The following is a 12,461-nucleotide window of genomic DNA, read 5'->3' on the forward strand; positions in this document are numbered from 1 at the left end:
GCAAAAGCTGGCACCATGTGTGGTTGCTGATGCCCTGGAAAATCTGGCCTGCTGGCATTCACACGGACAAGAGAGACCTCAGGCATTTTTACACACTGCTCCAGGGGCAGTGCAGATGCATGTTCTCTGCTTTAAATATAAAGCCCTTCATTTGGAGATAGACCTTGCTGGCTGTGGCTGAGCTTTGCAGGGGATCTGCGGTTACACCTCATCCTTCCCTTTGGCTGTCTGCAGCTTCTGCACATCCATATTGCAAAAAAATCCAGGGTAGACATGACGCAGTTCAAAGATGTGAGTGCTGTACCGTGGCAGATCTGCCATTACTTATCCTCTTGTTCATTTCTCTTTCCAGACAAACCTTTCCTTACAGTTTCACATAAGAAAGGACCTTACTATGAGATTACATCAGGACACAAGTCACTGAAACTAGCTGCAAAGGTGGACGCCTTTCCTCGTCCAAGCGTCACCTGGTGAGTACCATCATCTTGAGCAAAATCAGGAATACGTGACCTTCTTTTGGGCTCGTGTCTAGGATAGATGTTCACTGTTCTTTACCACAGAAAGAAAAGATGAGAGCTGGGAATGCTCATGGCTGTGGTCCCTAGTTCAGCTAAGGAGATGCAACTCCTTCCTGCACTGACATATGCTCTGTGAAGCTGGCCACGCCATACCTCTTCCACATGTAATTTTTCCCTCCTAGTCACACAGAAAAGGTCCCTACAGGAGAAACGGGGGTTTCGTTGACCCTGAGCACAGAACTGTTTGGAAGATTCATGTAGAAAGCTATGGAGGAAGGGTTGCCACTTTACCACCATTAGTGGTGGCCAGGCTGCAAGGAGGCAGTGCATAATGGAAAGCTGTAGGACACACTCTCGACATGAGAAATTGTTTCTCTGCGTAACTTTTAAGGGATTTTCTCCAACGCTGTACCACCAGCAATGTCAGACCCTTGCAGACAATGCAGTGCATCCTCTCAAGCAAACTAAAGGCTCCACCAGGACTGTAATGGACCAGCTTCACAGGAGGGAAAACACATCAGCAACCCCAGGAGATATTAATTTCTCTCTTTACCCTTTCACCGCTTGTCCTCTCTCCTGCTACTTTTTCTATGCTTTATTCTACAGGGGGTCTTTAACAACCCCATCCAACACCTTACACATCTTCAACTGTATGAAATCCCGTACAACAGCTGGCAAGGGTTTGTTTGCCTGTCCAGGCAGACAAGGCACCTGCACAATCGTTGCTCAGGGATCAGTTTGCTGTGGTTTTTTTTAGCAGCAGAATAACACCAAATTCTCTAATATTCAGTCAGAGCAGTGAAAACAGTGCTGCCAGGAGATATTTGTAATTGTTACTGAAGAGATGGAAGTGTTTTTATGAGTCGAAGCGGGGACCGTCTCCCTTGTCCCTGCCAAGGCTTTGTTCCGGGGCTCAGCGTGGAGCTGCTGCGGGACCACCAGAGCTGCCCGCACTGCGTGTCCAGAGCTGCAGCTGTTGATGTTGGAGGTCTCGCAGTACAGTTGTTTAAACGACTGTAAAGGAGGTTTCCAGCATTCTCAGGCAGTAGGACACATGCCCCGGCTTCTCCTTCCACCCAGCCTGAAGCTCTGTGTGTGGCAAAGACTGGCCTGTTTCATATTCATAACCCAAATCTGCATGTTGGGTTAGCAGTGAAGTCTGCTCGTGCAGGCTCTGCTATCCTACCCTTAGTGAGTGAGGAGTCAAGATTGTGAATTCCTCACTGATCTTCCCTTTGACTGTAAGTTCTCCACATCACAGACTTCGGCTTTTTCAGAAACAGTAAGGGGTCATAGATACACACTGCAAGACAATTCTGCTTAATTAATATCTTGTTTCAAGACCAATGAAGTAAATTTTAGCTAACCTGTGATTTCCTGCACTTAATGTTGCACACTCAGCGTAATTTGGGAGCATCTAGATGTACATTTGTTATGGCAGTTGAGCATGCAAAAGGCACTGTTCAGATCCATTAAAATATCTTTTTCCTGTTTGCTGGATGCAGCCATCCCATAGCACTGCCGGTGCTACTCAGTTTTAGTGTGGAAGGATAAAAGGAACAGATGTTCAATTCAAGCAGCGATGACAGATCTGTGTTTCCCTTGCTATTTCTGAAGGATGGCTCCTTACCCACTCTAATTCGGGTAACAGTTGGGTTTTCTGAGGGCTAACACGCTTTTGTGCACATGCTGAGCATTGACGGGACTTTCAAAACAGGTACAAAGATGGCAAACTGATCAAAGATAACCACACTTGCTACGAGCCGGACCCAATGAAGTACAGACTGGGCATAAGAGATGTGAGACCAAAGCATGCTGGAAACTACACCATCGTCTTGAGCAATGCAAAATACGGCCTGTATAAGAACCTCACCATGCAGCTGGTAGTGACAGGTAAGGACTTGATGTTTATAATGACATACTGGGTTCTTTCTCATTTTTTGTGTAATCCTGCTTTACTGGTCAGCAGGAATGGGTGACATTTCCAGCGTGTAGCTGATATGAGCTGCTACGGTGCTGTGCAAAGACCACCTTATTTAGGAACCACTGAAGATCCACCTCATTTCACCACAGGTTAAATAAAAGCAACAGAATAGAGAGCTTCTATGAAGAGTTAGTTGGGAACTAGGTCATCTAAAGTCACTTTCCACTGAGATATTGCACCTCGGAAATAGCCTGCAGCAGCTTTGTGTCAGGACAGTGTCTCTGCAGAGGGAAGAAGAAATGGCTTGAAAGTGAACAAACTGAACGGGACTTAAATTTTAATTGGAGTTTGGGAGGATGTCTAGTAGTGAGGTCTTGGAGCTGGGGGCAGAGTTTCTCAAGAGAAGCGATGGAAGTTTTATCCCTTGAGATTAAAAACCAGCTTGGGCAAAGCACTGGAGAGCATCCTGTTGGGACAGGAAAATCCCAATAGGGCTGACGGAAGGAACTAGATAAGCTACCATGTCTTTTATGTCTCTCCATCATCCTGCTACAGAAATACTTTCTAAGTCGGTATTTTACGTATTGTCATTTACCTGCTGGGACCACTTGAGAGACAGGTTCATTTTCAGGGGAATCTGGAGAAAACTGAAGTAAATGGTGGTGTGCACTGAAGCAGGTTCACTTGGCATAGGGAGAAAGCAGATATTGGAATTGCATTTTGCTGGGATAATGGAAGATAGAGCCACTTTGTCTCTTTGCACATCCACTGCCTCTTTTAATCCATTGAATTTGGCAACAGAGATTGAATCATGAGGCCAAGTAGGAGTTTGGCAAAAGTTAGCTCTGCTTCCCTTTGTATTCCCTGAAGTTCACTTGGTCAGTGAGACGAAGTTATTGAGAGAGGTTTGCTTTCTTTTCTGTGGTGAATTCTTTTCTCTTTATCCTCTTTACACGTAAAAATATTCTCAGTTGTCCTCTTGTATACTTACATTCTGTTGCAGCATGTAACTTCCAGCATTTGTGTTTTTCTCACTTCACCTTTCACAAAAGAATAATGTCTAGCAAACGGAGAACTTGTCACTTAAGCACATTTGCCCTATTAAAAATGCTAAATAAGATATGATAGCTTAAAATACCTTCAACATTACATAAACTAATGTGTCATTTAGGAGTGGAGAGAGGTAGGAACATGCTTGTGGTCAGGTACTGCAGCTCAGCTGATGAGGAAGAATGTGTTAAGCTGCAGTAATTTGTTCACTTGAGATTGTTTACCCATACAATGGTTTTGCTGTCATGTTAAGAGACCGGAAACATTCAAAGGAAGAGAAAATTAACAATGATAATAAACTATCTTGTCAAGGTAAATATTGGTGCTTGCACGCCAAAGAGAATGTTTACTTGAAGAGCAGCTATTCTCCAAATAGGCATATAAAAAACAAACAGACCTTGTTTGCATCAGCAAGATGCTATTTCAGGATTAAACCATCTCATGCTCTCAAGTGCAGAACAAGCCTTTCATCTGGATTATATGTACAAGGACGTGGAATTCCGTCTGTCACACACAGTGCGTGCCTAGCGTGGTGCTCACTGCCAGCCCTTCTGAGAGATCGGCCCCACAGAGACTTCAATCGGGAATCATTATTTAATTGCAAAAACACCATTTCTCAAGGGTCTGCAAAGTCCAGCAGCTGCAGGAACGTTACTGACTGGAGAAGGTGCTGCGTGGTCAAGCACAGGAAAAATAAACAGCAAGTGTTTCTCTTCTGGTAAAGAAGGTCATCTCAGAAATGAGAGCAAGCAAAGGAAAATATCTGCCAAAGAGTGCTGTTGGTTTTCAGCTGAAGGCTGCAAACAGTGAGGACATTTGCCCTGGCTGCAGACAGGACTGACACAAACACCTAGGAAATCTCTCGCCTTTGCCGGGCTCTTCTGTGCAGCACTAACCTGACATGCTCTATGTGAAACACTCAGCCCAAGGAGAGGGTCGTTTTGCTGAGATGCACGTGGATAGAGACCAAAAAAGGCAAATTTTGCTCTTGAGGCTTATCCAACAGCAGCAAACAGCCTTTATTGTTGTGTTTCCGGCTACAGTAAAGGGACAGATTTTTCAGAACTGGGCATAATTTGCTTTACTTTCAAAAAAAAATCTGAAGCTTGAAACTGAATGCAGATTTGCATTTTTCCCTTAACTCCTCAACAAATGACTTGACATTTTATCTCCAGTCATCATGACTGATATCCTCGTATCGCACCTGAATGGATTAAATTGCTTGCACTCTGAGCAGACACTTAGACATGTAGAAGGAGACCAAACCACTTTCTAGCTGTTTTATGGAGGTATTACCTTGCCCACCACTGAAACAACCACCTCTGAGCTGGGAGGGGTGATCGATGTCTCTGTTTAGTACCATAGGCAGTCTGCAATTACTGAAGCTGGAATTTGAACACAGGGATTAACAGACTTGATGGAAAAAATCCTCTTGAGCTCGCAAGTGAACACAGTGGTAGGAGCATCAGTTTTGCATCATGTTTAAAAGGTGGAGCCTGCAGTGATTCAACACCCGATAAGCCTCATGCCGAGTACATAACCATGAACCAGCTCCCAGTGACTGAGAAGTCACATTTCTTTTTCAGTAACGGCATTGCTGCCCAAAAGCCAGAGCCATTCTCTTAAATTTCAGAGCTGCGTCTGTGGAAGTAAGTTCTAATCTATATTATTAAAGAGAAGATAGAAAATGCTTTAGACTTCTGAATGAGAAATGTCATTCAAATGGGGTTTTTTGTTGCAAGTGGACACTGCATTGGAGAAATTATAAGTAAGCATACAGCCCCCTCTCCTGTGAGTCTCTTCAAAATAATACATCGTTAATGTTCCTGAGCATCACAGACAGGATAACTGGCAGTCAGTGCGCTGTGACAAACCCATCACTGTGAATTTGAACTAGGGGTAGAGGAATTTTCAAGTTAATAGTGGTGTGAATTGTTGTTCATGAACAAAGAATAAATAGCAGCAGGACTCACTCATCAAATTGCACTATATTAATTTTTGTGGTGTATTTTGTTCTATAATAATGGCAGCAGAAGAGAACCCTTTAAGTAGGATGAGAACAAGATAAGAAGTCATCTGCTTGAGCCCTGCAGGACAGGAGCTTATACGCAGCAACCACAGTAGTTCTGACATAGTGTGCACTGTATGGGCAAGGCGTTTCACTCCATGCTAACGAGGAAAATCTGAGGAGCTAGTTCCTCCCAAAGTTTGATATGGCCATAAAAGTGACGAGTATCTGCAGGGGTATCCATCGTCCCAGCTCCACCGAGGCAAGAAGGAGCAAAATGGGCAAATGACTCGCAGAGCTGCAGGGTGGCACTGAGGCGAGGACCTGGCTGACGGTGTGCAGGGAGGAGGCACATGAAGACGTGCCGCTGCCGCCTGGCCTGGAGGACAATCAGGCTGCTATTCAAAAAATGTCTCTTTAAGAAGTGGCTTAGCTGTGCCCCTGGTCAGCCGTGCTCCCACTGCAGCTGGAATTTAATCTTGCAGGAGCACATATCTCCCTTGTGGAGTCGCCTTGGCTCATTGCAGGACTCGAGTCCCCAGGAGGTAGCTGACTGCATTTTCAAAACACTCCTTCTTTACATATTTACACATCAAACCCTGTCCAAGAAGCGGCGGGTTGCTGTGTTTTTGTTTTATTTGATTAAATTCTTATTGAGAAAACCTTCAAGAAAATAATGTCCTGAAGAATTTGGAGGGGAGGGAGCAAGAAGGAACAATCCTACCAAACAGCTGGTGGCTGCACATCTGAGCCAGCCAAGAAGGAGAAACGTGGGAGAAAAGAGTTATTCCGGGCTGAAGTACAAAGCTGTTTCAGAACAAAACACAAACAAAAAAACTCCAATCTACTTATGGGTGAGCAGGCTGCATTTCATTCTCACCCTTGCACAAGTCACCTGCATGTATCAGGGTTCTCGCTGAGCCCTTTATGGACCGGTCAGCGTGCTCCGACCACCACGTTGGGAGTGAAGATTGAACCGAGGCAGAAGTTAATCCACAACTGGGATGAATAACCTCCTTCGCCACTTCATCTTTCTTCTTTGTCCCAAAGTTTCTCTCCTGTGCTCTCTCAAGGCTCTTCCAGCAAATATTGCTTTGGGTTCCAGCTGCTCTAGTCAATTGAAATCACATTCCCTCTCAGAGTCCTTGATCCCCCAAGCTCTTGTGTTGGATCTATAAGAAATACGGGATTAAGTGCTAGAAATAGACTCTACCATAAGCAATAGAAATTCACAGGCTCCTTATGAATTCCCTCTCTCCTGGGCAAGAAGTGGAATAAAAGGGGCACATGGAGAATTCACATGTGCATTGCCATGTGCTCCTTGTTATTTCAGCCAGGTGACCGGCTATACCTCCATTTGTTACTAGGGAGAATTAGCTCCATAAAAGTTAATAAATATGTGGTGATCCATGTGAACAACACCCTGTCACCTCAACCAGGCCCAGAAAGAGTCCAAAGAGGGAAATGAGCCTTCAGGATGAGGTTAATACATTTGGACTTTGCCAGTTCAGAGAAAAAGAGCTCTTAGAGTGATGGATCTCATCTAATGCCAGTTGAAAAATGAGGGGAGACTCCTGTAGTTTTTTGTGCATGGAAGGGCCCCTGAAACCTGTTAAGTTGGACAGTGTTGCACTGTGAGAAACATGGATTTTTTTAATTATTACTGCAACCCAACCAATGTTTAGGTTAAAGTACTGAGCCAGATATGAGAAGCAGAGCCACACAAAATTATCTACCTTCACCTTGCCTGCATGCTTCAGTATCCTGCCAGCACTGCTTTTCCTTTGTCTATCTACCCGTCTCCTGCATAGCTCCTTGGAGGATGACCCATTCAAGAAAAGTCAAAATAGAAAAGCTCATTTTCCACCTTCTGGGCCAGCCAAGCAAACTAGAAACCCCCAAATAAAACACAGCCTGTCTGCATCCAACCGCTGTTGCAATGTGCTCCCCCCAAGCCCATCGCTTTGCTTTTCTCCTGGGAACGGGCGGCACTGGCTGTGGCTGGTGCTTTGCGTGGGGAGACACTTGGAGAAGAGCAAGGGCAAAGAGATACAGTGCTCCAGCCTTTCCTTCAAGTCTCATTTATCAGGCACAGGCAGGGGAGAAACAACTGATTTTTTTCTGGGAGATACATAAAAGAAAAGAAAAAATGTAGCTGCACAAACGGACTGCAGTGGCTCTTCCTGGCACACTAATTATTAGCAAATTATGAAGAATTTTCTCACTGACATCACACAAACCTCGTCCACTTGCGGCTTTGCAGTCCAGCCTCCACTTGGGCTCTGTGCGCTCCCAGGAGAGCCCCTAATGAAAAAGTCGGATGAGCTATTTTCATTTTGTTGGAAGTAGCCAAAGCAATTTTAGGAAGAGGAAGGTGGGGGCCTGCTGGAGTTTGCCAGAAAAATCCGAAGCATTTGTCTCACGTCTTTGCAGCAGCAATCTCTGTCTGACAGCCCTTACAAACCAGAGTGGTGGGGGAAGCTGGAAAGCGGCAGCATGTGGTTTCTATGCTCGCTCTCAGCCAAGCCTGCAGGTAGATTAACTGTTGTTTTTCTCTTTTGAAAAGCAGGCAAAGGGGGCAGAGACAAAAATCCCTGCAAACTGCCTGTTCTGCTAAAAATTAAGCAGTTCATTGTTACACGGTTGCTTTTGAACTCTGTTTAGCCATGAAAAATACGATGGGGAGAGAGAGACGAGAGAAAACCCTTTTTTTTTCCCCAGCATCGGGGTTGGATGAGAGATCTGAGGTGGCGCAGGATTGGAAAAGAGCTTTTTTCCTACAAGGTGAAGACAGATACATCCAAAAGTGACAGTACAAAGTCAGAAAAAAAAAAAAAAGAAAAAAGAAAACAACCACAAACACCATAAAAACGACCAACCAAAACCAAGCTGCGCTGCCGCGTTAACAACACAATTCCCCATAGGACAGGTCAAGTGGCCTGTGACTTTTTGCAATCTCTGTCCATCCCGTACGCAGCTGCACGGTTTCTCTCCTGTTTGCTTCCACCCTGCCGGCGTTCCCAGCCCGGAGCAGTGGGTTACAATGGAGCAGCGGGGTGTGTGCGCTGGAGATTAGGCAGGAGACCGATAATCGGTGACCCTAGTTCTATTCCTGGCCATGGTATTGACTCACGGAGCGATTTTGGCCACTTGTTTCATCTTGGCATCTGCTTCCTCAGAGGGACCGTGGGGACAAAGCCGTGCACCCGCTTCACAGCAGCCTTGTGTGTAGTGCTGCGCAAAATAAAACAAAAAAAAGCAAACAGAACGAAAGAAAGAAAAACACCCAGACAAAATCAGCTGGGGTCAAACACAATGTTCTGTTCAGCCTGAAACAAAAGTTTTGTTTTCAGGTCATTTAACTCATTTCTTTTTCTTTCTTTCTTTCTTTCCTTTTAACAAAAGAGAAAAATAAAAAACAAACCACAAAGATCACTTGTGAGCTGAACACGAAGTGTTTCTACATTGAGGGAAATTTCATCCTCTTTTTCCCATACTGTTTGACCAGTCCGAACCTGTATTAATGAGTTTCCTATCTACCATACAGAATATTCACTTAGCGTGACTTGCAGAGCTTATATTTCCATTAAGTACCATACAAACAGCAGATGAAAGATTCTGAAGTGCAAATTATTTTTGCTTTCGGGAAACAGAAAGGATAAATAGAAAACAAGTTGCCCCTCTATTAATAGTTTTAATGAAGCCCCATTTCCAGCAAAGTGTATAAGGCTGAGACTAAATGCCTCACTGGGCCACTCTGCTTTGCGTGAAAAGATTTTTTGAAACCCAGTTTAAATGGCAGTGGGGAAGGTACATGAACAGCAGCTCAGTCAGAGGTCACTGAAAGCAAAGCAAAATTTCTCTAAAAAAGGCAGGGAAACTTGCTATGTGCTGTCCTCTAAATTTGGATGCTCCTTTGGGTGACAAGTGTGTAACCCCATAAAACATCTGCAATGAATTTAGGGACAGAAAGAGCCTCATGCAAAAGACGGAATGGCGGAGGTTTGATACCCTAATCCTTGTACATATTATTTGCTCCTAATGCCCCAAACTAAAGATAACACTAGAAAGTAAGGTGAGGTTTGCATAATGCTGATCAATTTGAAATTTACAGGAAGCTGAACTGCTTTTTGATTGCATTTCCCAGTGCAGCAGCAGCGAAGTCTTTAGTTATTCAGGTCAGCTCTCACACCAGCAATTGCACCTCTGCAAAGCCAGTTGGGGATACAATCACACTTTAAGCCAGAGAGGACGAAAATCCATTTATTTCAATACATTTAAAGCTATCTGAACGTTGCGTCTTCCAAACGCTGACAGAGACCAGAAAGCCTTTAAGGTTTGTTTGGCTTCTTCTTGAGAAAACTCTGCCTGGGGAGGGCAATGGCCAAGGGATGGGAGTCAGCTGGTAGATCCCGGTGCCGGGGGGAGCGCGAAGCGAGCAGTGGGATGGCGAGGGGTACAGCAGCTCAGGAATGGAGTTAGTGAAAGATCTCTCGCAGTTCGGCACTACCAGAGCAGGCAGGACTGCTGGCTGGGGACAAGGCTCTGTAGGAAGGTGTTCGGTGAGCTCAAGATAAGGGGAGCTGAGGGTGCTGTGGGTCGGGCTCCCCGCACCGCTGCAGAGCTCCAGGGAGAGAGCAGCACCCTGGCTGCAGGAGCAGGAGCTGGAGCAGGGGCAGGAACAGGGACAGGGACAGGGACAAAGACAGGAGCAGGAGCAGGAATAGGGACAGGGACAGGAATAGGGACAGGGACAGAGACAGGAGCAGGAATAGGGACAGGGACAGGAGCAGGGGCAAGGGCTGGGGCAGGGACAGGGGCAGGAGCAGGCACGGAGCACTGTGCGGTCTGCACAGAGCCAGCCCGCTTGCTTGCTCACCTTCTGAACTGCCATTAGTCCCATGCCTGCTAAAGCTCTCTATTCCCAACAGCTTTTTTTTTTTTGCATGCTTAAAAAATAGCACTACACATGCAAATGTAAGTGCCTCAATGAAATCCGCACTTTAGGTGCATAATTTAAGGTGCAACCAGAAATATACTTGGATTTTGGCAGTGCTTACAAATGGATTCCTACCCCAAGCCTTACCTCCCACCTAAACATGAGCAAACAAGAGCTTGTGCATAATCCACCATGTTGCTTAGCAAGCAAACACGAAAGAGAAAGCAAAGGAGCGTTTGTAGGAGGGAGAGAGTTATCTGAGAAATACACTACTAGATGTACCTTAGATAATCACTGGTTTTAGACTAAAAACTCATCACGCTAATGTGGACAGCCTTTTGCAGGTGAGACAGCTGCAGACGCCAGCCCACTGAGCCAACTATCTAGTTATGGTCTGAGCAAATCTAAAAGGCCAGAACCCACCACAGAAGCCTATTAACTCGTTTCCATCACTGATTGGGCTGGATTTGGCCCAGCAGGAAAAGTCGTTTGCAGAGTGACACTGACCACTGTTAGAACATCCACAGGGAAAAAGAGAGAGACACTTAGAAAATTGCTTCAGTTTCTAGAGAGTCATGCCCTTAATTAGCTCCGAACCCACAGTAACCATGTTATAAGGCACTGTGAAAGAAATGATGGGGAGACATTTTTAGCCAGCCCCTCAAGTTTTAAGAAAATAATTGCTTAAGCCTCATAAATAATAATTATGTCAATTGATGAATCATTTTGACTCATTTCAGGTTTCAAGTAATACTTAAAAGTGCCACACAGTAATTCTGGAATTAGGAATTCATTCGTCACTCATATATGTTCTCATTTGAATTAAATCAAGATAAAATGATTATTTCTGTTTTAGAAGGATAACTTAAATGACAATCATGTTCATCATTTCACCCAAGAGTACAGAAAAATCTCCTCATATTAAAAGACCGTAATCAAACCTTGTCTCCCCCTACACTTTCATGCATACAACACCTCACAAATGTACTGTATCCCTCCCCAAGTGTGTAAAGCTTTGTTCTTACAGCCCAGAAAATACAACACTTGAGTAACCTTTCACATAACACTAGAGTAACCTGTCAGACTGAACTTGGAGTCTCTTTCTCCAACTGAAAATCACACTTTTGAGGTCAGTCCAGACATGCTGAATACAGGATTTGAGACTGAACAGAAAAATGGCCAAGATAATGAAAAATGTGCTTCTCTCCCCAGGGAGTTTTACAAAATTATTTTTATGATCAGAAGTAATTTACTGATGGGAAATGAGATGCCACTTACAAGGAAATCCAACATTAGTCCCAATAATTTGTCCCGTGAATTGCTCACGAATCTGAAAGCACTTGCTCAGCAGTATGTCACATAACCCAGAGCGATGCGGTGCAGGACATCGTGTCCATGTTACAGGCAAGCATGTGAGTTGGACAGACCCTGACTCTGCTCCCTTCTCATCTCCTTCACAACAAGACAATCCCTCTCCTGGTCTGAGGGGACGAAGGAGTGAGGAGTGGAGATCTGGAGCCTGATAGAACATCATCTGCAGGCAGACAGGGAAACAAGACAACCAAAGGGGATCAAAAAAGAGAAAGGGAATATGAACAAAACCAAACAAGGCCTATAATTTGGACTTTTCAAGGGAAATGTTAATAGTGACCTAAGGAAGGTTCTTTAAAGCAGCTGATGTTTTACTATAGCATGGGAGTTAGGGTATGGCTGAACCAGCTCCAGTCAATACTCCTTTCATGTGGTGGAGAAGGAAATGCTGATGTATTTTCAGGCAATGATGAGGTCAGAAGATCTTTCAGAGTCTGACCTGGCTGCCATGAGAGATGGAACGTGAGGATCCCACCGAGACACGAGATCAGCCTGGTCAGTCCTCTCCCTAGAGCAGAGGGCTGGAAGGGAAAAAAAAGCTATTAAAAAAAGAGGGAAAGGGCTCAAGATTGATGAGGTGGGCAGTAGCTCATATTTACATATCTGGGGGCCTCCTTGACAGCAGAAAAAATAAGTTAACCCGAAAAATAG

At 44.7% G+C, this 12,461-nt stretch overlaps 1 protein-coding gene across 2 annotated transcripts in view; it reads left to right on the forward strand.

Annotated features, from left to right (window-relative positions):
- LOC135993286 (vascular endothelial growth factor receptor kdr-like) overlaps nucleotides 1-12,461 on the forward strand; it is a 132,566-nt gene that overhangs the window by 60,378 nt on the left and 59,727 nt on the right. For both annotated transcript variants that reach the window (XM_065643016.1, XM_065643018.1), the window contains exons 8-9: nucleotides 353-470; nucleotides 2,236-2,411. In XM_065643016.1, coding sequence (XP_065499088.1) covers nucleotides 353-470; nucleotides 2,236-2,411 — 294 coding nt within the window. The remainder of the gene's footprint in view (nucleotides 1-352; nucleotides 471-2,235; nucleotides 2,412-12,461) is intronic.

This window comes from Caloenas nicobarica, chromosome 12, assembly GCF_036013445.1.
Source record: "Caloenas nicobarica isolate bCalNic1 chromosome 12, bCalNic1.hap1, whole genome shotgun sequence".
Lineage (NCBI taxonomy): Eukaryota > Metazoa > Chordata > Aves > Columbiformes > Columbidae > Caloenas > Caloenas nicobarica.